Source organism: Hippichthys cyanospilos, chromosome 9, assembly GCF_059441005.1.
Source record: "Hippichthys cyanospilos isolate Australia breed blue-spotted pipefish chromosome 9, RoL_Hcya_1.0, whole genome shotgun sequence".
NCBI classification, from domain to species: Eukaryota; Metazoa; Chordata; class Actinopteri; order Syngnathiformes; family Syngnathidae; genus Hippichthys; species Hippichthys cyanospilos.
The window spans coordinates 22,749,336-22,772,001 of NC_142377.1; the positions used below are offsets into that span (position 1 = coordinate 22,749,336).

The 22,666-nt window shown below is 47.5% G+C and overlaps 4 protein-coding genes across 7 annotated transcripts; 2 read left to right on the forward strand and 2 right to left on the reverse strand.

Annotated features, from left to right (window-relative positions):
- The first annotated feature begins 214 nt into the window (after positions 1-214).
- ip6k1 (inositol hexakisphosphate kinase 1) lies at positions 215-10,403 on the forward strand. Of its 3 annotated transcripts, none has more exons than XM_088424087.1 (10): positions 215-399; positions 3,063-3,145; positions 4,670-4,842; positions 4,908-5,053; positions 5,683-5,809; positions 6,691-6,925; positions 7,362-7,573; positions 7,823-7,998; positions 8,075-8,308; positions 8,439-10,403. In XM_088424087.1, the coding sequence occupies exons 4-10, from the start codon at positions 4,937-4,939 to the stop codon at positions 8,823-8,825; spliced, it is 1,488 nt and encodes a 495-aa protein (XP_088280213.1). In that variant the 5' UTR covers positions 215-399; positions 3,063-3,145; positions 4,670-4,842; positions 4,908-4,936; the 3' UTR covers positions 8,826-10,403. The 3 variants fall into 3 exon arrangements, with proteins under 3 accessions (XP_088280213.1, XP_088280212.1, XP_088280214.1); XM_088424086.1 differs by having other exon boundaries at positions 215-362; XM_088424088.1 differs by having other exon boundaries at positions 215-362; positions 7,389-7,573.
- On the reverse strand, positions 10,154-15,621 carry asb14a (ankyrin repeat and SOCS box containing 14a). 2 transcript variants are annotated; one of them, XM_088424076.1, is made up of 13 exons: positions 15,498-15,621; positions 14,631-14,774; positions 14,494-14,531; positions 13,974-14,108; positions 13,756-13,914; positions 13,238-13,483; positions 12,993-13,164; positions 12,811-12,916; positions 12,198-12,377; positions 11,582-11,710; positions 11,383-11,511; positions 11,176-11,329; positions 10,154-11,086 (listed from the first exon to the last, which is right to left on the reverse strand). In XM_088424076.1, exons 2-13 carry the CDS (start codon positions 14,771-14,773, stop codon positions 10,914-10,916), a joined length of 1,764 nt encoding a protein of 587 aa, XP_088280202.1. In that variant the 5' UTR covers position 14,774; positions 15,498-15,621; the 3' UTR covers positions 10,154-10,913. The 2 variants fall into 2 exon arrangements, with proteins under 2 accessions (XP_088280202.1, XP_088280201.1); XM_088424075.1 differs by lacking the exon at positions 15,498-15,621 and having other exon boundaries at positions 12,811-13,181; positions 14,631-14,814.
- Positions 15,622-16,150: 529 nt separating this feature from the next.
- On the reverse strand, positions 16,151-17,786 carry rps23 (ribosomal protein S23). The gene is made up of 4 exons (XM_088424103.1): positions 17,703-17,786; positions 16,628-16,787; positions 16,429-16,549; positions 16,151-16,334 (listed from the first exon to the last, which is right to left on the reverse strand). The coding sequence occupies exons 1-4, from the start codon at positions 17,704-17,706 to the stop codon at positions 16,188-16,190; spliced, it is 432 nt and encodes a 143-aa protein (XP_088280229.1). The 5' UTR covers positions 17,707-17,786; the 3' UTR covers positions 16,151-16,187.
- A 753-nt stretch (positions 17,787-18,539) lies between these two features.
- On the forward strand, positions 18,540-22,029 carry atp6ap1la (ATPase H+ transporting accessory protein 1 like a). The gene is made up of 6 exons (XM_088424099.1): positions 18,540-18,741; positions 20,177-20,306; positions 20,413-20,567; positions 20,677-20,727; positions 20,982-21,219; positions 21,685-22,029. The coding sequence occupies exons 1-6, from the start codon at positions 18,617-18,619 to the stop codon at positions 21,940-21,942; spliced, it is 957 nt and encodes a 318-aa protein (XP_088280225.1). The 5' UTR covers positions 18,540-18,616; the 3' UTR covers positions 21,943-22,029.
- The last annotated feature ends 637 nt before the right edge of the window (positions 22,030-22,666 follow it).

Here is a 22,666-nt window from a genome sequence, read left to right on the forward strand (position 1 = left end):
AGGGTCGCAACCAATTTCAAATAAACTCTACGTGAACAGCTTCAAACGCGCACGCTACAAAATAACGTTACTCTTACAGTCAAAAACTGAGAAATGAAAAGTAGCCGCCAAAGAAAAATTAATTGTAGTTTTTCAAAACGAGCTCTAGGGGGCGTTAAATCCCCACACCAATAAATACATAACAAGTGTAGAAAGCCATACAGTCTGCGTTAGCTTCTCTGTCATGACGTTAGCCTGATGCTGGATGGTTTTTTTTTTTTTTTTTAATCTACCCGCATCGCTCTCGGAGCTTGAGCGAGCCAACATCCTGACACGTCTTTCACACTCCGCCGACACTTCCGACACTCACGATTTTCGGCCGGGTACGTTGCACCGTTCGAGCCAATTCAACCGGAGGAGGTAAAGGATACCGTAACGGTTTGACGTTAACGTTTCATCTCCCCTGTTAGCCACCTAGCCTGGCATTAGCACACAGGGCACTCCGTTAAACCAATTCAACCCAAACCGAAATGAAGTCACCCACCGGCTACATTGTCGGCTACGCGAAGTTGAACCACCACCGGGTGTGTTTCTGTATGATAAGCGATTAAAAAGAAACTGCACATTCGACACGGCTAGCTTGGCTAATTAGCTCGCAAGCTAGCGTCTTGTCAGGCTAAGGTCAACAAGCTTGGCCGGTCTTGACAGCCAAATTTATTTAACACGCTTACCCGAGGAAAGTGTCGCCAGACGGGCTTTGTGTCCAACGAGAAATTCGGTAAGCAAAATGAAAACTTTGTTAACGCGAAGATGTTTGCTAAAGACAACACGGCTAACACTGGTGCATCAAACAACTGTCAACCCTCGATATCCGCGCGGGATGGTGACCAAGACCGGACGCAGATAGGTAAAAATCGCGAATAGTTTTTGCAACTGGACCCAATTTGCCAAAAATGACTGTAAACATTTTGAGGCTGGTAGGCATGGCCACTTTAACCTGCGTACAGCACAACAAGATACTTATTTTAATTTGATGATGGTTTCCCGATTTTTATATCTATCAGATCTGGTTCAGACACACCAACAGTTTTTAGTAAAGCAATATAAAGTTTTTATTTCTCAAACTATCTTCTCAAACCTTTTGTTTCATCTGTTACTCTTGGATGTATAATGTCAAGTAAAATACCAACACATATTCTTAAATTATCCCCATATTATTGATACACTGGTAATTGAATGTATTTCTTCAAATTCCCGAGTTTGTTTCAATCAAAACCTTGAAGGAGCGTGTCACTAAATGAAGTGTCCGGCCAAGCGCCCAGCGTATGCGACCCGGCTTACTTTGACACATAAACAAGATGGCGGTTGAAGGTGTAGTCGCCGTTCGTCGTCTTGTTTTCACAGCTGTGAGCGGGCGCCGGCGGGGGTACGCGCCATTGCCACGCCAAATACCTCGTCAACACGGGTCTGACTTGGACCTCATTTCAGATGGCATCAAAGGATTAGGCCCAATTTCTTTTCAAACTCTCTGCCAGAGCAGCAACAAAGGACTTCCATTAGGACTAAGGCTGCAGCTATGGCATAAATTCAGCTTCCGGAATTGTATACATTTTTCTAAGGTTATTATAATTACTAATATGATTGCAAAGACAATCTGCTTTCAAATAGGATTTGGGCAAGTCGACATGAACTCATTTACGATCATTGATTCCTATAGATTTCAAAGATCCTTTTTTTAATCCATTTATTTATTTATTTTTTAGCTGTCTGCACTTGTTCAGGCAGACAGTCTTCCAAGAAGTGATGAGTCATCACGATTTGGACCAAGGTTTTATGCCACTTTTTTTTTTTTTGCCGTGACGTCTTGAAGGCGTTTTAGCCGGATGCGATTGGTGGCAAGCAGGCCGGTCGCAGACATGGACTGCGGAACATCAGCGGCTTCATTCGGGTCACTCAAAGGAAGCCATCAGTCACATTAATGTTGCTCTTGGCTGCAGGACATAAGCCAGAGACTGCAGTGAGGAACAAGAGCTCATGATAACCCCCCCCCCCCCCCCCCCCCCCCCACACTTTTCAGCAAAATATCTCAAAGGCGCTATTCCTGAAAAAAATTCTCCCAATATTTATCATTCCGTAATTATGACACTGTTTTTGAAAAAAAAAAAAACAACAAAAAAAAACCTTTTCCCTGGGTGAAAATTGGGTGAAAAACATTTTAATTTCCAAACATTTATGAAAAAAAATGCACACTTTCTAATTGACAGGGTAGAAAATTGACAAATTATTTTTGAATGACAAAATTGTGTTTATTATTACATATAATGTCACTGTTGAATATTTTTGGAAGAAATTATTCTGTCAACAATACCATCGATCAATCGGATGCAATTTTACTTTTTGTTCAAGCAAATTTCGAAACCATTTCTTTAGAGTTTATTTTCCACAAAGCTGAAAATCACTCACTGACATGCAAATCCCCGTTGCCATAGTAACCCCATTTTGCGCCCAAGATGACGGAAAGCTGTTTTGACTGATCTGAAATGTCTCTGCAACAGTGTTGCTGATTGGACCAAGCCATTGTGCTGTGTCAGCCCCCCCTTAACTCCTTACACACACACACACACACACACACACACACACACACACACTGTTGGGGTGTCATGCAATGTCGGTGCAACCCTGGAGCTGATTTGAGCTTTCTTTTTGTCAAATGGACATTGTATTAAAATCACGCTTTTCATGTTGTGAAAAAACATGGCAACACTCGGAGCTGGCAAAAACCGTAAGCATGCAAATGTTCTGGAACATTTTTTTTAATCACAAAAAACCTTCCATCCAGCCATTTGAAGTAATTGTCAAATATTTGTATGTATTTTAATTTCATAAATGTCAAATTTAAATATATTGAATCGTGAAATAGTAGTGTGAGTGTAGTATATTTATGAATGTAGCACTTGTGGCCACTTAAGCTTGTATTTGGACTTCAACCAATCAAATCACGGTCATGAATTTTTTCGCCGCAGCAATATCATTGAATGAAATGCCATTCAAGTCATTGAACCGTCGTTTCACTTCCCATCCAGATCCATCCGAGTGCCCTGACTCATGAGGCGGGGCGAGAGCACTCTCGGCCCGACGTCGCTCCTCGTCTCCCGCCGCCTCCCATGTAAGTCCACCTGACCGATCCGGCCACCTAAAAACAGACTGAGAATAGCCGCCGCTATTCTGCGCTGACGGCAACTTTTGCCTCCTGTTTGAATTTGCCTTTGGGGCGAGCGAAGGAGATCTGAGGCCGAGGCGCAACGTGAAGGCAAGCGCCGCGTTGGCTAATCGGCTCCATCTCTGCTAATTCTGGGCCCCGATGGGCTGTTAATTAGACACATGTGTAAGCTGATTGCATGCCAGCTGGCTCCATTCACATCACCTGGACACACACACACACACACGGGGATGGCTGGAAATAGACTCGCATTACCGCTTGACACAATACCAACGGGAAGGAGGAGCATCGTAGCAATGGCGACCGTATGTGACTTGAAAATTGAAATAGGAATGTTTTATATGTCATAATCAGAGTATTATGACGAAGACATTTGCATGATGGGACCCCAGGCTAAGCCAATCAACAAAGTCATTGAAAGGCTTGCAAATGTCATAAGTTGGCCGCTAGCCCCACCCGGTGGGTTTGGGGTCTCTATACAAACATTTCGATTGCGCCCCGTTCGCGAGTTGCCATAGAAAGGATGAATGCAAAAATTGGGGGAAATTCCTGATAAATCAACGGCTGTTCAATAGGTCCAAAAATGACATTATTTCCAATTTTTAATAGCAGTAAATGAGCATGACATGGGCCAAATTTGACATTTATAGGTTATACCCCTGGACCTCCTGTTAAACAGTGTTTTTGTATTCTTTTCTTTTGACATTACACATAAAAAAGCCCGAGTTGGCTCAAAGGTTCCCGCAAGGGTTTAAAAAAAAAAATGCTATGAGCAAGTTGTTAATGTTTTTGTACAACAGGTCCAGCTTCAGCACGCAACAAGGGGCACTTGGCTTTCATGAGTGACAGTCAAAGTCCAGATGTTTCCATTGTTGTCATTTCACACACACACACACAGTTTTGACGCGTTGCGGACGTTCCTCGGCAACCGACTGGCTTTGATTAGCTTCTTTTGCTTTGTTGGCGCCGAAACGCAGCTGGAATCGCTCAGTGTGCTTCCAGACACTTTGAATAAGTCAGTTGCGAGAACATCTGCAGCGGACCTCGCTTGCGGCGCCACCAGACGGTGGACTCCAATCGCTAATGTTGCAAAAGACAGCTGGTGGCGTGCTCGGGTTGCCCCAATTAGGTCCAGTAAGGTTTCAGTAACGTGCATTTCACCTTGAATGAAGATACTCATATGGTTGACGATCCAAAAGAAAACATTTTGGCCCCTCCAAAGAAAAGAAAAAAGAATAACAATAAAAATGGTAAAACATAATAAATAATACTCTGCAGAATCCACTTGTGTTTTCGCTTTGACTTGCAAGCAGAAATTTGAGATGGATGAGAACAAGCAGGATTTTGCCTTGAGCAACCAAAGTTCTAACGCTGATGGCGCTCTCTGTCCGTAACTCGGTTGTCAGTACAAGTATTAGCTCCGGACCCCGCAAATGTAAATGTTGGGGTTGTGACTTCCTGTCTCGACAGGAAGCGCTAACCCCCACGCAGTCCCGATCCGGCAGTAGAACGGAACGGAGGACCCGCGCGGTGCTTTTCCGGTCTGGCGCCGCCTCCCCCTGGGGCCGGCGTGCGCTCCCAGCAGCCCGTGGTGCCCTGCGCCCCGCCCTCGCCGTCACCGCCCGCCAGAGTCCATGTGCCAGGTACGGTCGCGACCAAGCGGGCGCTCTTCAGTCCGGCCGGAATAAAAGCTCGTCGCCGTTCGCAGGAGGAGGTGCGGTTCGGCCGCCAGGGGCCATGTGCCTCCCGCACGCCAACAGCATGGACAGCAAGCTACAGGGGGCGGGGCCAGGGAGTGGCACACCACTTCGAACCCGAGGAGGAGGCGTTTCGCTGGAGCCCTTTATGCACCAGGTGAGCGGGCCCAAATAGTTGCAGGTAGAGGTGTGACGATTCATCAGTGATCAAATCGACGATTGTTTTGCCTGGTCTTTTTTATTTATTCAATTGTTTATGTCCAGAGCACATATAAACCAATAACCATTCACGCTCACAGACAGGTAAAGGCAAGTTGGGCAACATACCGTCTTTTCTGCATTATAAGTCGCCTCAGATTATAATAAGCTAATCGTTTGAATCAGGTGTGTTGGGGGGTAGAGAAAACAGGATACCGGGCTCAAGGACTGGAGTTCCACACCTATGTCTTAGAGTGGGAAAAATAAAGTACCTTCCATGCATTGTTTTGGGAATTCAGAGTACCTGGGGAAATCCCATGTGGGCACGGGGAGCACATACACACACACACACATCCACACAGGAAGACCGGAGTCTGAATCGAACGCACGACCGCGCAACTGTCAGGCGGACGCGCTAACCTGTGCCCCCGATAGATCAGATTACATTCGGCTTCTCCCTGGTGGCCAAGGCGTGCGCACCTCAAGGGGAGCGAGCCAACACACTTGCCATCCTTTTTCATCAGTGCTCAGCAAAAACTGTCCTTCCTGCAAGAGAACCTGAAAGAGTTTTGTAATATGCGTTCCTAGGTGGGGGGTCACACCAGCATGATGCGCTACGATGACCACACGGTGTGCAAGCCTCTGATCAGCAGGGAGCAGCGCTTCTATGAATCGCTGCCTCCGGAGATGAAGGAGTTCACCCCCGAGTACAAAGGTACCTGCTGACTTTTCCCAATTTACGCGCATTTTTACTCCACAACATCAAGTCAAATGATGCAGGGGCCCTTTGCCTGAACCAATAGAAAGTTAAGAGTGGGATGCCAAACAAAACACTGAGCAAGAGCGGAAGATGTGTTTGCGTCGTCATACTGCCATCTGGTGGACATTTGCTTATTGCTGCACGCGTTACGGAGTCTTCCCCAATTTTGGGGAAAACCAAAGGCTGTCTTTTAGTTTCATATCGAGTTGTCTTTTATGGGGGATGCAAACGCTTTGTGGCAATCTTATAACACAGTCCCAACTAAGCAATCACTTAACTATTTACAGTCCGCTAATTTGTATTCTTGCTTTGTTTTTGTAAAGTGAAACATTATGGATTTCAGGGCTGGACAATAAATCGATTCTTTATTTCATCATTTCATTTTTTGAGCAAGTGTCAGTTTGTAATGGCAGCGTGAAAGGGGCTAATAGTCGGACCTATCCCCGAGGACCCTGCAGGTCCCGTGGGTGCCATGACAACAGCGGCCGCTCAAGTGTCTATATTTAGCCCGAACGTCTTGCCGCCGAAGACGTCTGACATAATGGCGGCAGACGGGCGGGCGCTTCAAGCACATCAGCGCGCGTCGCTTCGCGTTTGTTTGCAGATGCTGAAGAAGTCCAGCCTAGCGCGGCTGCTCAAAATAGCGCTTAAATCCAATCATACACGTTCTCTCATCATTTGGAAAGATAGGATTCAAACAGTCATTAAAAAAAACAATGCCAGAAGGAGCTGCACCACGTGCATTGAACTGAAGGAAAAAATGTGATTCAAAACAGTTGAATTCCTTACATAGAATTGCATGATTTTTATTTTTTTTCATGCATTGATCTGGTCAGGCGTGGTGCTGGTGTGCTTCGAGGGCGACTCCGACGGCTACATCAACCTGGTGGCCTACCCGTACGGCGAGAGCCACAACGCCGAGGCGGGAGGCGGCGAGCACGAGGAACGCGAGCCGGCCGAGCGCGAGCAGCCGCGGCGGAAGCACTCCCGCCGCAGCCTCCACCGCTCCTCTTCGTCCTCCGAGCGCAAGGACGAGCGCCATGACGCGCACGACGCCGATCACGCCGACAAGTACGTTTCACGCCCCCTTTCGCCGCCTTGTCAACTAGCGGATGAAAATCGGGCGATTCATTCGGGACAAACATTGTCCAACAAGCATTACAAGTAATGAAATGACGCAATCTTATAGGTTGGACTAGGATTGAAAAAAATTACAGTTGCTTTTCGGACATTGAACGATTACAATGACCTTAATTCTCCCAAATACTATATTACTTACGGATAATGCAGGAAAATATGAAAAGTTTAGGAAGACGAAATATCTTCTGTTTTGCTATAGTTTTTATATTGTTGTAAAGTGCTGGTGCGTCTTATACGGCGTAACATAGAAAGTAGCAGGATTTGACCTCAGGGTGCGTCCTATATTTGGGGAGTTACGCTCATTCCATCACTTTGCAAAGGTAAATAAAATGACTAGTAAAGTAATCCTCAACAACGCTTTTGTAAGCGATCCCGCTCTCTCCCGACGTGGCAGCAACCCGGCCGAGCTGAAGAGCCCGCGCTTGGAGCCCAAGATCCACCCGGACCTGCCCTTCCAGATGCTGGACTGGAACAGCGGGCTGAGCTCGGAGAAGATCGGACACAACCCCTGGAGCCTCCGCTGCCACAAGCAGCAGCTCAGCCGCATGCGCTCCGAGTCCAAGGACCGCAAGCTCTTCAGTATCCTCTTTCGTGGCTCGCTGGCGCCGGACGGCCAGCCCGTCTCTGCGCTTTAGGCTCATTTAGACTGGGGGGGGGCAAGCTTTTAATATATAACGGAAATATAAAGCGCACGAATTAAGTTTGAAACTAAAATGAGTGAAGTTGTCGGCGATGCCGCCACGATACTGAGCCAGCTACAGCTTGTAAACATGCGCCAGCGGGATGAAGCAAACGGTTGCAGCACCTTAACGGCGGCGCGTTACCCAGAGTTCCTGTTGCTGGAGAACGTGGTGCACCACTTCTCCTACCCGTGCATCCTGGATCTGAAGATGGGCACCCGGCAGCACGGCGACGACGCCTCCGAGGAGAAGGCCGCCAGGCAGATGAAGAAGTGCGAGCAGAGCACCTCGGCCACGCTGGGCGTGCGACTGTGCGGCATGCAGGTGAGGGGGGCGGGGCGAACGCAACGACGCCCCGGGAGCGTCCGCGGGGGTGACGAACGAGACGGTCTTCGGGCAGGTGTACCAGCCGAGCACCGGCCAGTACCTGTGCAGGAACAAGTACTACGGGCGGGGCCTGTCGGCCGAGGGATTCGGCCAGGCCCTGCAGCAGTACCTACACAACGGGCGGGGCCTGAGGCGGGACCTCTTTGAGCCCGTCCTCCACAAGCTGCACAGCCTCAAGGCGGTGCTGGAGCGCCAGGCCTCCTACCGCTTCTACTCGTCCTCGCTGCTCATCATCTACGAGGGAAAGGTCAGGCAAATCCAAAATCCTTTATCCCTTCTGATTTCTTTTTTAGCTATACAGCGTATCCTTTTTTTTCCCCCCACGTCTTGAAAGGATCATATGAGCTGGCGTACGTGTTCTGCATTTATACTCATAGAATCCGGAAGCTTCAGCGGGCCTCGGCGCCGGTCAGCCCCTCGCCAGGCAAAAGTCCCCGGAGGACCCCAGCTGCGCGAGTCCCGGGCCCCTCGCACCATCTCCGTCCCCGGCCGGCCAAGACCTTCCGTCTCTTCCGGATTCCTCTTCCTGCGCCGCCCCTTCCTCGGTCCCCTTTTCTCCGCCCCCCTCGGCCCAGCTGCAGCAGCAGCAGCAGCAGCAGCAGCAGCAGCCCCCCCTGGTGGAAGTTCGCATGATTGACTTTGCCCACTCCACTTTCAAGGGTTTCCGCGGCGACACGGCGGTCCACGACGGACCCGACCGGGGCTACGTGCTGGGCCTGGAGAGCCTGATCCGGATCCTGGAGGATCTGCGGGCCGAATGCTGACCGTGAACACTCGGGTGTAAATTACGGACCGTGAAATATACCTCCAAACATTCCCTCCCCTTGCCATGGCAACACTTTTCCAAAAAAAGGGCCAGGAGGCAGGACAGTGGCCAAACTCCTGTCCTTTTCCGCTGACATTTGTCCTTCTAAGTCATTGTTCTGTAGACGACAAAAAAAAAAAAAAAAACTTGGTGGAAAAAAAGTCGACCTTTGGAGGATGCATCGGAGGCGCCTGTGATGAAAAGTTTCACACCGCTGATTACATTCTTCAATGTCCCATGCGTAGAAGCTGAAATCTTACTTGGATGTTTTTCTTATAATGCCGCCGGCCCGCCAAGTGTAGCAGACGGATTATTTTTGCCATTTTCTGCGCGGAAAAAAGGCGACCTAGCACTTGCCCCGTCGTCAAAACGGCAGCTACGTCAGAGGCTGTGAAATTTGAAACCCGACTCTCCCGCCGGAGACGATGTCATCCGAGGCTTACTTTTTCACGTCATCACATTTGGAATTTGGAACGGTGGCCATTTTGCGGGATGTTTCACGCAGACCAGCTCGGACACGAAAAACGGACATAGAGGAGGGGGACCCGCCAGTTTCCCGCCTTTCGAGGTCGTACCAAAAGTAGGGCGTCCAACGCATGTCTTTTTTGCCGGTGTGCGGCGATAACTCACCTTGGCTGGGTTCCGTGTGAAAGCCAAGCCAAGTCATGTCTTGCCGCCCTTGACCATTACAGCCACATCTTTCAAAGCAATAGACTATTTCTTCTTGTTTATTTTTTCTGAGCTGGAAAGGAGGGTAACATCGTCCCCCGGGGACGCCAATGTGCAGGCGCACCCTTGGAGTTTCCATTCTTTGCGCTCCGTTTGAAAGATGTCACGAGTATGACAAACATTCGTATTCTGCGTAGACTAGCGTGCGCTCCTTCCGCGTTCCCCCACATTTTATTGAGCGTGCAGAAATGTAGGCCTGCCCTTTGTCCTTTTATTGTCGCACGTCAGCCCCGCTTGAACCGCGCACATTCGTCTCCAGGACCAATCAGATGTGAGCGTTTGAGGCCATACACCCCCCCCCCCCCAAAAAAAAAAGATAAGAGGGGAAATATTTTATTTTGGGGGGTTTATTGAGGTGATAATTTATTTTTTTATTGTACCTTTTACCTGCCTGGGTGAATATCATTCACGTGTCTCTCCCAAAGTGTAAAAAAAATATATATATATCTATATTTAGCAGTATTTTCTTAGTGCTCATCTGACACTCCGGCCAATCACTGAATGTGTTTATGATCTCATTTTGGAGGCGGGGCTGGGCCACCTGCGGCCCTGGACGCACTTGTGGAAACCGGATGGGCCCGAAGGACTTTTTGAAGGCGGGCAGGTTGCCCAGCCCTGCTTGGAGGATGCCTCGCATGCACACCTTCACGCATCGTCCAGCGCACAGCTGTCCTCGCCTATCTTGTCATCGGTAAGGACCATTACTTGCTTCTTTTTTCTTTTTTATTTTATTTTTTCTTCCTCCAGCCGTCACGATCCCAAAGTGTTTGGTAGAACAGTGACAGTGAGATTAAAACTTAACAGATGGTTTTGGCCTCCTCTTGTTGTTTTTTTTCTCAATAGTTAAAAAAGACTTGTCTGTATTTTTCCAGTGGTTTGTGGGTTGTTTTTTTGTCATTACTTCATCTTATGGTGAGTATGAGAAAAGACTTAAGCTATGCTTTCCATTTAAGATGGCATTTCCTGTTTTTTTAATGTAAATTGATTTTTCACAGATTTGTTATTAAAATAAAAACATTGTCATCACAATAAAATTAGTTCAGTGCCCCCCCCCACGAAAAAGAAAAGCCCACTATAAATAAGATATCTATAAAAATTGCAGAAGTATACCTAAAACTATCCTTTTTTTGATATTACCAAAAGAAAAAAAGCAATATAAAGAAATGTTCAAGAACTGGAAAGTCCTCACCGCGACCTTTCATTTCAGATATCTACTTTGTTGCATCTTAATTTTCAATCAATTAACTGCCACAAAAATATACTTGATTACTTGAAGAGGTTATTAACCAAATGACATGTGCAAAGCGAATAAATGAAATCAGGTTTCTTGATCAGGGAGTTGGTGCAGGTCGTACTCTCGGTACAACACAAAGTCCTTGAGCCGCGGCGGTAGCGGCAGGAAGCTCATGAAGACGGGCGAGCGCAGCCGCAGGCGCCCCATGCTCCTGCGGATGCGCAGACGGCACAGGTGCTGCAGGTGACGGGCGTTCTCTGCGGGAGGAGACAAAAAAACATCCGCTAGGTCAATTACTGACTGCACGCTGACTAAATCTGAAGTCAAGAAAAAAACTGTAGTTGACCTTGCAGCCTGCAGATGTCGCCCCACTGCCGCTGCTCCATGACAGCCGCCTTCAGTTTGCCGCACAAGGTCACGTGATCCACGTAGTCCAGCAGAACCCGGACCACGTGACCAGACAGGTGCCTCAGCCACGACACCGTGATCACCTCGCAGAACTGACACGCGCGCACCGTGAGTGACGGTGTTTTCTGGTTACCTAGCAACCTACCATGGTGTCTTTAATGACGGTGTTGGTCCAGCCCTCGTAGTCCTCGGGGACGTGCGAGCCGTTGCCATAGGGACAGTCAAAGCAGCGCTCCACGTCGTAGCCGTAGTTACACAACATCCTCAGCATCACCTGACGCGCGCGCGCGCGCGCTTCCATCAGTGTCGTCCTGTCGACAGAGCAGAGATGCGAGGGCTCCAACCTCGTCGTTGAGCGCGTACTGCAGGGCCGACGGGAAGTGCGTGGTGTTGATCCGGGAGTAAAAGTTGACGTTGGCGCCGTGTCGCAGCAACGTTTTCATCAACTCGTAGTTGCCCAGACGCAGAGCCACCTCAAACGACCAGAACAATCAACTGCTTTTTTTCCTCCACTGTGACAAAAGACTTTTTCTCTTTCTTCGCTCATTGACAAGAAGATACTGACAAAATAATTATAGATCTGGAAAGTGCTCACCACGACCTTTAATTTGAGCTATCACTCCGTGTACTTTGGTCCAAACCGATTTGAAACTTGCTTGCAGATATTTCACAAGAAACAACATTTTTGATCATTACGTCGTCGCATGAAGGTATATTGAGAAAATAACGACAAATCTGGAAAGCTCTCATTATGGTTTTTGATTTGATATGTCACTCCATGTGATTTACCGCAAGCCATTTTGAAACCTACTTGTCAGATGACACCCCAAAAACATTTTTGACAATGACGTCATCAAGTGACGATACATTGACATAATGATGACAGATCTGGAAAGCCCTCATCATGACGTTTAATTTGAGGTATTACTCCATGTACCGTTTGCTGCCCATTGAATGTACCTGCAGACACTTGACTGGGTCCTGGTTGGTCAAGGCGCCGGCCTCCAGCAGGAGGCGCACTGACGGGACGTCGTTATTGGACACGGCGAAGAAGAGCGCGGACTTCCTCTCGTCGTCGTAGCCGCGACGTACGCACGGATGCAACATGAAGTTGGGGTCAAAACCCGCGTCCAGCAGTGCCTGATGGAACGTGCGCTTAGCAGGTGCGCTCTCTCATCTCACATCTCTCACACACCCTCACACGTGCTCACCTGCTTACTCACATTCCCACTTGAGCTCACACATACTCTCGAGTTCATACAAGTTCACTCTGACACGTACGTATTTACACCCACGTCACAAACTCTCACACAGCTGCATGCACGAACTCACGCATGCACATTTCCTCATTCACGTTCACGCTCTCACACACACTCGTTGAAATTCATTTAAACACATGCTGATGCTGTTTTGACACACAGTCTCACTCACACACATATCCAACCTCTCACTGATGCACACAAACATTCATTCAAGCTTCCACACAAGCACACGCGCACAGGGACGACTGCTCGCTCGCCCGCTCTCTCACATACTTACGCGCTCACACAGATATCCACTCACTGACTGGCACCTTGATGCAGCTCGGGTGCCCGCCGGCGGCCGCGCAGTGTAACGGACTCATTCCGCTGTCGTAAATGTCTTCCGTGGAAGTGACGGGAATCAGCAGCATCAGGGCTCTGCGCGACACGCGCGCGCGCGGACGCCGTAACGGAACCCGTAGGACGATCCCGTACGCGGACGCGTCGGGCTTACTGCAGGTGCCCCCTGTGGGCGGCGCGGTGTATGGGCAGGTGGCCGCTCTGCTTGGCCACGTTGGCGTCGGCGCCGCGTTCCAGCAGCAGCGCCACCGCCGCCGGCTCGCCGCCGGCGCACGCCTCGTACAGCACCGACGCCTCGTCCTGCGCCTGCGACAGCGCGTCGGCTCCTGACCGATAGCGTAGCCTCGCCGTTTACGTTAAGCTAGCGTGTTTCTTTCCGCCGTTGCCCTTTCCTGTCACCTTTGTTGAGGAGCAGCTCCAGAACCCGCAGGTGTCCGCCCTGCGCGGCCAGCGCCAGCGGCGTGAGTCCGAAGCGGCTGCGCGCGTCCGCCGCCGCTCCGGCCTCCAGCAGCAGGCCGGCCATCTCGGCGGCGCCCAGCCGCGAGGCCTCGTGAAGCGGCCGCCGGTCGTGCTGGCCCGCCTGATTGACGGGCGCGCCCCTCCGGAGCAGCAACCGGGCCAGCTCCACGCAGCCTGAACGGACCGCTGCGAAAGAAGACGCGCGGGAGCCTATAAAACAGGGGTGTCCAAACTACGGCCCGGGGCCCAAAATTGCTTAGGTTAAAATCGTGATGGGCAAAGTTGGAAAAATACGTACTAGTAGTCATTTATATACTGTCGAGTTGTGATGGACAAAAATTTCAAACGTTTTGCCTTATGCTTGCACGGTTTTGTTTTTAAAAAATTCAATCTAAAAACACTTTGCGGCCCTTGCATCTTTGGATTTTTCCAGAAAACGGAGCCGGACTCGGGCTTACCTACGTTCAGCGGCGAGTCCCCCTCCCGGTTCTGCACGTCGGGCCGGGCCCCGCGCCGGAGGAGGAAGTCGGCGTTGCTCACGAGGCCTCGTTCCGCGGCCAGGAAGAGCGGCGTCTCGCCGCGCGCCGTCCGCCGATCCGCGGCGTCGTCTCCTGAAGCTGGAGAAAGTTTGGGGTCGGATGACAAAGGAGCCGGTCCTGACGGCTCTCCTACAGACCTGCGTGAGTCAACTCCAGGATGGTTGGGTTGCTCTGGACCGACGCCTCGTGGAGGGGCGTCCACCCTCGACCGTCCGTCCGGAGGAAGGCCTCCTTGTGCTCGGCCGCAAGATCCTCCAGCAGCTTCACGCGGCCTGAGCGGTAACGCCCCAAATATCCCAAAAGTATCGCCATCGCGCCGTACACTATTGATATTGTGAGGGCCGATGCCATATTTCGATACATTTGATACCGCTCAAAGATACTGTGACTTGCACAGCAACAAATGGATAATGTGATGCTTTTTTTTTTTAAAGGGAAATGAAAAAAATAACTTGACTGCAGGTTTAGCTCTTGATTGACAGTTGACGTCACTGGTTAAAAACAAACAAACAAACAAAAAATACGAATGGCACTATCGATTGAGCTATCCCGTTGGCAAAACCAATCCAACATTTTGTTCTATCATTTGCGGTTGTCATTAAAAATATCGATTATTATGCAAAACCGGAATGCGATATTGTTGCACTATCGCCTTACCTTGTCGTATAGCAGTAAAAACGGAGACGCCGTCCGAGCTATAAAGTAAGAACATTTAAATACTCTTAGGATGCTATTGCTAGTTGGCTTTTTTTCCGCTGTAATTCTGACAGTCGGTATGCTAACATAATAGCAACCTGTGGGTGGCGGCGGGACTTTGGCGGTCTTGCTTGCGTTTTTGGGCGTCCAGCAAACTTTGTTGGATCATATACTGCATGGCCGCCTCGTCTTCGTCTTCTTCGTCCTCATCGTCCTTCATCGCAAAAGATTTCAAGTCCATGCTAGGGACGAGAGGACAATTGGTCCAACGATGAAATCCAGTTTTGCATTCATTCATTGTGAATGAGTTCATATCAACAAAAGTTTTTTTTTTTTTTAAAATCACCTTTCCTTTTTTTGGGGGGTGGGGGCGTGGCGTTTATGGAAATGAACCTTTTTGGCGTTTTGAAACCAATGTTGATTTCTCGCGACATTGCATTCGAAGTATTCTTTGATTATCATTTCATTTATTAGTTACAAGGTTTTACTGTAGAAAATGCCTAAGTGGCAAGAGGCGTTCACTTTCCGCTCACAATATGGGAACTCTAAAACACACTTAACCCCCGACAAATCTAGAACTAAAGGATAAAATATGAAGAATTTGCAAAAGATGAGATGTATGCTGTTTTGCGTTAGTTTTCCCATTGTCGCCAAATCGTTAGCACGTCTCATACACGTTAATAAATTTGGAACAATGAATGTGATATTCTGACAAAAACAGTTCATTTAACAAATATTCAGATGGAAGGTTCGCTGCTGACGTCACGGGGGGGGGCGGGGCAGCCGCACGCTGCGGCCTCAGCAGATGTCTCACCCCAATTTGAAATATCAGTACCATAATACTCATATCTAAGAAATGAAATCAGAATTCTGCAATATTGTAATATATATGTGCATGATTCACTGTGAACTTTATGAGATGGGCCCTTTAAATGACTCGCTCGGTAAATGAATTTTCTGCTTACCTTTTTTTTGCCGTCGTCTGCTTGCAGATGAAACTTGCTTCGTCCAAATATTATCCAATGAAAAGCGTAATGAAAAGCAAGTATTTGCCAGTCAAATCCTGTCAGCGCGATGCTACTGGCGTCTTGTTGTGTTCTCGTGTGCGCGCGCGCTGTTACTATTTTAAGTGAGCAGTGACTGCTCACATTGCTTGAAGTACAACCAGGTCAACACCACTTCAACTTGTTGGGGTGGGGAGGGGGGGGGGGGGGGGGGGCGGGGCAGTTTTGGATTGTGACAATGAATTTAGTCATCTATGGTGTAAAATTGCCTTTTTTGTAGGGTGTGGTCAGGGGCGGGACTACACGGTGGCAACTAAAGACACTTTTTGATTTGTGAGGTTCCATTTTTGTATGCATCCAGTATTTTTAAATCCCTTGACATCCTGTTAAATGCCCATTTACATTATTTGGTATTCTTTTTCTTTTTTTAAGTCCCCGGACTGTGCAGTAAACAAATGAAAAACGGTTGGAAAAAGGCAGCTTTGGCAATGACCTCCGGCATCCATTTTTCTTTGGTTTACATTGCGTTTTGTCATTTTTACATGACGGATGATCACAAGTCCTGAAAAATCAAGGGGGAAAAAAAAACCCAAAACAAAGACCAGTCGCGGAAATACGAAGCGGAAATCTTTATTTAGTTTGCCTGCCAATTTATGACCTAGGTCTCTCCTTCTTGCCTTTGTAGAGCGCCAGCAGAGACACGTTGGCCACTTTGACCACCTTGAAGCGAACTCCGGGGATGTCTCCCACGGCGTGGCCCTTGCGACCGAAACCCGCCACCAGGACCTCGTCGTTCTCCTGCGGGGAAAGCCCCATCAGCAAACGGACAGACCGGGGAAGGAAAAAAACAAAAAAAAAAAAACACAAAACGCGCACGTTGGCGAGCGCTCACCTCGATGAAGTTGAGGCAGCCGTCGTTGGGCACGAAGGCGGTGATCTTCTTGCCGTTCTTGATGAGCTGAACCCTCACGCACTTCCTGATGGCCGAGTTGGGCTGCTTAGCCTCCACGCCGCTGCGCAAACCGACAACGAGCCATCAATAAAGCACGGCGTGCGCCCGTTCTGACCGGAGGTCAGTTTAGCGGACGTACACTTTCTCCAGCACGATGCCCTTGGCGTGGGAAGCGCCTCCGAAGGGGTTGGCCTTGAGGGCGGTGCCCAAGTGGGCCTTCTTGTACTGCTTGTCGTGCCATTTCTGCTCGCGTCGGTGATTGCGTAGCTTCCTGGCCGTGCGCAGACCGCGACACTTTCCTGCAGAGGTAACGCGCTTCAGTTATATGATTGACAAATACTGCCGCCGTGATTATTACCGTTCAATTATTGCACCGTCATTCGTTCATCACTAGAACTTTTCAGATTGCAGTCTCGCGTCGCTTTTTTACTTTTGCAATTTCCCAAGTCGGACCGGTCAAAATGTTAAATTCTATACATTTAAGACCACGTGTAATACAGGTTTTACCACAAAATTGTTTTTTTTAGATATAGTTGCAGACCAGAAGTGTCAACATTACTTTAACTGAAATAAAACAAGGGAAAGAAACCAAGGGGGAAAAATTTTTTTGGGTAAAGTAACACAATAAATGTGAAAACAGTGTACTGACAACTCAGCAAAATGTAGACTGGTTTTAAAACGAAAGACAAATTTGAATTGTGTGGTCGGGAGTCTACCAAAGAAAAATGTTATAGACTTCAAAATACTGCAAACATACAAAAATAAACAAATTGTTTTACTTAATTTCAATAAACGCTTAGTGTTAATGCGGCTTGCAAGCGGCTGTCACAATGTAATTAATGGCCACAGATATCACCGCGTTAATATCAAGCTCGGACACAAAAACAACATTTTCCTAATATGAAAAAAAAAAGATTTCATCGCCACGCGTTTCTCTCATTCGTTAACTTTGATAATCTTACACGTTCTGCTTTGTGAACATTCGAGCTCGCCGTGCTAAGATGCTAACTAGCCGAACGGCCGCGTCATGGCCGCCCCACGTTGCGGGGCTGAGAGAGGACAAAAATGTTCCCATTTCCACGCTCCGTTAAGACTTTTGTTCCATAGCAAACCATCGAAAAGTGGACATAAAACGATGATGTGGCGCATGGTTGTCATAAACGGACAGTGTGGCGCGGATAAATGGGTGAAATATGCAAAGGTTTGCGACGTACCCATGATTGCAGAAGCGAGTCCGGGAAGGAAAGGAAAGACCCAAGATGCAACGCGGCAAAATGTGCACGTGAGGACCCCGGAACAGGTACCCGCTTTGAATGCATGCCTAAAATCGTCATACTCGTGCAGTACATAATGAATAATATATATATTTTTTTACATCGTGTTCTTTCAGGAAATTGAGGTCTGTGTAGTTGTTTGATAAATATAAAATAACCGTTTTGATCCCTGTTATTTTTTTAACAATTACGTATCTCCCAATTGTGTTGTTTTGTTTTGTTTTGTTTTTATCGGGGGGGGGGGGGGGGGGGGGGGAATAATTCAATGGACTATTGGCCGATACGATTTTTCTGTCAGAAATAATTTATTCGGCATCGCTATTTTTTTTTGTCTGCTTTTAAAATATATATTTTTATAATGAAAAATGTGAATCCAAACACACGATAAGGTCTTCTGTTACATTAGAAAGTTCGTCAAAATTAATGTTGTTTTTTTTTCTAGCACGATACTGATCAATTCTTTATTTTTTGTCTTTTCTTTTTTAAACGTTTATGATGCACACAGGACGTCATGACCTGTTTTTGCGTGGCCGCACATACTGTATTAACTCATGGCATAATGCTAGCATTTCTCGTTAATGTAAACATGCATTATTCTAATAGCAATCCACTGTCTATTTTGCATATGTTGAACTATGCCAAAATGCGATGTGAGCCAATAGAGATGCTGCCGTATTGACGTGTCTTTTCCGATTGGTCGCTTCCTCGGGCTGTTGAAGTGAGCTGATTAAAGTAGATTAGAGGTGGGAAGAGGGGAAGGGGGGGGGGGGGGTGCGTGTGTGTGTGTGTGTGTGTGTGTGTGTGTGCGCGCGCTGGCATCACAGCGCAACATCACAACGCAGCGCAGCAGAGCGATGGATGGCAAATCTCCCAAATCCTCCTGCAGCAGCATCCTCCTTTTGTTCCTCGTCGTCGCTCTTCCTCTTCTTTCGTCGTCGTCGTGGTCATCGTCATGTTGCGACCCACATCCAGCTGACAGGTAGGCGAGGTCACGCAACACCTCGACCGACACTAATCTAAGCTTTGAGCTTTGACCCAGCGAAGAGGAAGCGGCATTTTCCTCCTGCTATGGGCATCTTTTGCACCTTTAGTTGCACTCAATCGAATAAACGGTAAAAAGATGATTACATACATTTGTCAGTTTCAAAAAGCCACAAAAAAATGTATTCCTGACATTTGAGTTTACTTATATTTTATCGGCATTTATTCAAGGGCAAGGTGTTCATTTTTGGCATTATTTGGGTATTGACTTATTTACAGGTTCTCGGTTCCTATGCATATTTGGCATCAATGGCGAGAAGAGTAGAGGTATATGATTACAACAAAATTACTATTTTTCGACTGGTTTGACTTAAAAAGAAGAAAAACTGCAAGAACAATAGCAACATAAACCTGCAATAGAAAAAGTTATGGATAAATGAAAATCCACGATAGAGCAGAAATAACAACAATGCAATTTAGCAAAGGAACACATTCATGTTATTTATTCTATGTTTTACTATTATTATTATCATTTATTATGTTTTTTTTATAATTATTATAATAATTATTATAATGATAATAAAACAACATTAATAATACATTATTGTAATTATTGCTATTTTTATGAATAAAATAAATACAAACATAATACAAATAAAACAAAAATAATAATATATTATTAATCTAGTTATTATGCCAGTGACATACAGCGACAGGCAAAATGAAAGCTTTCTCTAAGTAGATCAGTGGTTCCCAAATAGAGGCACAATGGGGAATTGAACAGGCTTTCTGCAGCTATCAGCAAATCTAGTTTAATTTCATTCTTTTTCAGTCGCTGTGCACTTGACAATAAATCAGATTTGATTTTAGGAGCTCATTTAAAGGTTGATTTTATTAAATTTTTGAGCACAAAGCCCAGGTTCTTTTTTTCGCCACATGCTACCATTGTGGGCCAAACAAAAGCTGACATGACGTTCACTTTCTGCAGCTGTCAGCCAATAGCAAATCTCCTCTTGGCTGCTTGTGCTTTGTATGATTATGTAATGCATGCAATCCCCCCCAATCCGTACGGATTTGATCCATTACTCCACGGAGTCAACTTTTTGGGGGGGTTGCCGATAGCGTGAATGAGGCAGGATTTGAACACAATCGATTGCTACTCCACGTGTGGGCAAAAATATGTCGATGAACTCAAAGTTCTATTGCATCAGGAAGGCTCGAGGCAAAAATCGTGAGAAATGCGGGGGAAAATGTTGAGTTCTCACGATGTGAAAAATTGAAAATATTCCCAATTTTGAATGGCAGTAAATGAGCCTGACATGGGCTCAATTTGACATCGGCAGGGTGTCCCTCTCCACCGCCTGTTCGCAAGCTTTTAGAAGGGACGGCATATTGAAAGTTCACACGTTTTGACAGTCCACGCAATATTTTAGCCTCCTAGTGGCCACGTCAGCGGCGGATCAACACATGAGGACGGAAGACGCTTTAGCACCACTTGAGGTCACGAAAGGAAGGAAGTTACTGCAGACGGCGGGAGCAGCGCTTCCTTTTCCTCCCCTCAAGGTAGCGAGGAAGTGAACGATGACGTCTTCCAAGCCAAAGCGCCTTCCAATCTGTGCTTGCTAGAAGTACCTTCAACGATGATCAGAAGTGGGAATCTATTCCCCAGGTGTTGTCCAACGGCAGGCCGTGCCTGATGTTCCAGGCCAGGAGGTTGTATCTGCGTTACGAGAGGCAGAAGCAAGTGGACCTGACCGAGCGAGCCTTTTCCCCGCAAAAATCTGTGGACACCAGCCAGTCCGTCTGCCGCCAGGACAGAGCCACGTATGTCCTGTCCTCAGCCTCGCAAAGGACGTTTCTCGCACGTCCACTAGATATAAATGGGAGAAGAATGAACAAATGTCATTTGGAGCGGTCTGTGTGTCCTGACCAGGCTGGTGATGAGGTTTGGGGACGTGGACGATTTGCGAGGACTGGCCATCAGGTAACAAGACATCCGTCAATCATGTAATAACGTTATTGTGGCTGCAAAACCCGCGTGCGCATTCACAGCCAACAACGAGGCACTCTAAAGCCAACATGTCAGCCTAAGGTCGCAGTCCGCGTACGGGTTTTCGAGAGTTGGAAAAAAAATCACTCTTTGTCCATGCGACATACGTTCTCTCGGGGCCAACAGCGAGGCGCTCTTAAGCCGAGGTGTCAGCCCGAGGTTCCGGTCCAGTTTTTTGCTCTCGCCAGGCTGCAGCTGTCCAACACCTTCTACGAGGCTTCGGGCCAGTGGTGGTTCTCTTTGGACAACGTCTCGGTGATCTGCAACGGCTCGCAGGAAGCCGTGTTCAACGCCAGCGAGGTGTACGCGCCGTCCTCGTCCTCGTACCGCTGCTCGCACGTCAGCAGCCTGGAACGCCACAGCGCCCTCCTGAGGCCCGGCAGCGACAACGCTCGCCGCTGGACGCTCACCTTCACCGACTTCCAGGTGCCCTTCTCTTCCATGGCCCGGGAAGTTCAGTCCAGATATTAGGAGACGTTTCAGAATAAACTGTCGCGCTCATGTAAAATCAACAGCGGCCAGAAGAGGCGCCAAAAAAAACAAAGATCAAGCACAAACGGATGAACCGTTAAATTAAATCTTTTCCAAAACATTCTTTCGGGTGGAGCCCACGCGGCCCGGTACCATTGATCCACGGACCGGTGGTCGGGGACCGCTGAACCAGACTATCCCGAATGCTAACCGGGAAGTCTAATCCAAAACTATTCAAATCCGACTTTTTCAAAATAAAAGCCTTTTGAAGGGTGTAAGGCGAAACGCGAATCCAAATTCTTTTCAGTTCTCGAAAGTAGCCCAGGACGACACTCGGCAAGTTTGGGGCAAATTTGAAACTGTATCCGGTACGCGGACCGCGATCGGTTAAAAACGATCCCGTTCCCGCCCCCGGCTCAGATCCAGGCCTTCAACGTGACGTCGGGCAGGTTTTCGGAGGTGAGCGACTGCACCGCCTTCCTGACGCCGGCCATCTTGATGGGTCTGGTGACCTCGCTCATCCTGCTGCTGGTCCTGGCCTACGCGCTGCACCTGCTGGTCCACCTCAACCGCATGGAGAACGAGCGCGAGCGCAAGGCGCACGGACGCTTCCTGCGCAGCCCCCAACGGCTGGAGAGCTGCTGCGCGGAAAATATACTTGACAAAGATCTTCCCTAGCGACGTACACTCATTTAGGGAAACATTTGATCCTTTCGTTACCGTCGGTTTCTCAGAAAAAAAATGGAATAAAACTATTTTTACCTACATTGATTCAGCGATTTTGTATTTTTTTTTTGCTGCAGTTTTTCCTGTTAAAATCTGGAAGAAAAAAAAGCAATTTACAACTGTTTTAATTGCAAATAGCATTGTGCAAGTATTGGAGATTTTTAATGTTTGTTTTTCTAGAATATTGTTGCTATTTTCTTCAAATGGAAAAGTTTAGAAATGAAGTTATTTTTTCTTCACAAACGACATCCTTTTTAATGAAAAATTGCGATTTCACAACATAACTATCTTAAATTTGTTTACTGTGGAATGGCTGGCCTTTTTGTTTGTTTTTGCATATTACAACTGTTATTAAAATTGCACCTTTTTCCCCGTAAATGACATCATTTTTATTGGAACATTTTGTTTGTGGAAGAAGCAAGATACCAGAGGCATTTGTGTACCTTTCCCTCCGACCAGTTAGGGGCGATAGTGTTTTTTTTAGGGCTGGTCTGTGGTCACGTTACCAAAGAACAGCACAGTGTCATTAACTTTTACGATCACCTCACTACGGCATTGCTATGTTTATGTAATTCATTTTCACCAAAATGTTTTGACAGTGTTCGTATCATATCGAGTTTTGTGTGAAATCGAAATCCGCACTTTCGCTAGCTGTCTACTTCCGGTGTCACCAAGC

What these genes read in the sequence shown, in the direction of transcription:
- atp6ap1la (XM_088424099.1), top strand. Translation starts at nt 18,617, where the DNA reads ATGGATGGCAAATCTCCCAAATCCTCCTGCAGCAGCATCCTCCTTTTG. An exon ending in TTCCTTTTCCTCCCCTCAAG is followed by an intron (nt 20,307 to 20,412) that starts GTAGCGAGGAAG and finishes TCTATTCCCCAG; the next exon opens with GTGTTGTCCAACGGCAGGCC. An exon ending in TGCCGCCAGGACAGAGCCAC is followed by an intron (nt 20,568 to 20,676) that starts GTATGTCCTGTC and finishes TGTCCTGACCAG; the next exon opens with GCTGGTGATGAGGTTTGGGG.
- ip6k1 (XM_088424087.1), top strand. Translation starts at nt 4,937, where the DNA reads ATGTGCCTCCCGCACGCCAACAGCATGGACAGCAAGCTACAGGGGGCG. An exon ending in GACGCCGATCACGCCGACAA is followed by an intron (nt 6,926 to 7,361) that starts GTACGTTTCACG and finishes CGCTTTTGTAAG; the next exon opens with CGATCCCGCTCTCTCCCGAC. An exon ending in TGCGACTGTGCGGCATGCAG is followed by an intron (nt 7,999 to 8,074) that starts GTGAGGGGGGCG and finishes GTCTTCGGGCAG; the next exon opens with GTGTACCAGCCGAGCACCGG.
- asb14a (XM_088424075.1), bottom strand. Translation starts at nt 14,773, where the DNA reads ATGGACTTGAAATCTTTTGCGATGAAGGACGATGAGGACGAAGAAGAC. An exon ending in AGTCCCGCCGCCACCCACAG is followed by an intron (nt 14,532 to 14,630) that starts GTTGCTATTATG and finishes CTTACTTTATAG; the next exon opens with CTCGGACGGCGTCTCCGTTT. An exon ending in CCTGGAGTTGACTCACGCAG is followed by an intron (nt 13,915 to 13,973) that starts GTCTGTAGGAGA and finishes AACTTTCTCCAG; the next exon opens with CTTCAGGAGACGACGCCGCG.
- rps23 (XM_088424103.1), bottom strand. An exon ending in GGCATCGTGCTGGAGAAAGT is followed by an intron (nt 16,550 to 16,627) that starts GTACGTCCGCTA and finishes CGGTTTGCGCAG; the next exon opens with CGGCGTGGAGGCTAAGCAGC. An exon ending in GCTGCCTCAACTTCATCGAG is followed by an intron (nt 16,335 to 16,428) that starts GTGAGCGCTCGC and finishes CTTTCCCCGCAG; the next exon opens with GAGAACGACGAGGTCCTGGT.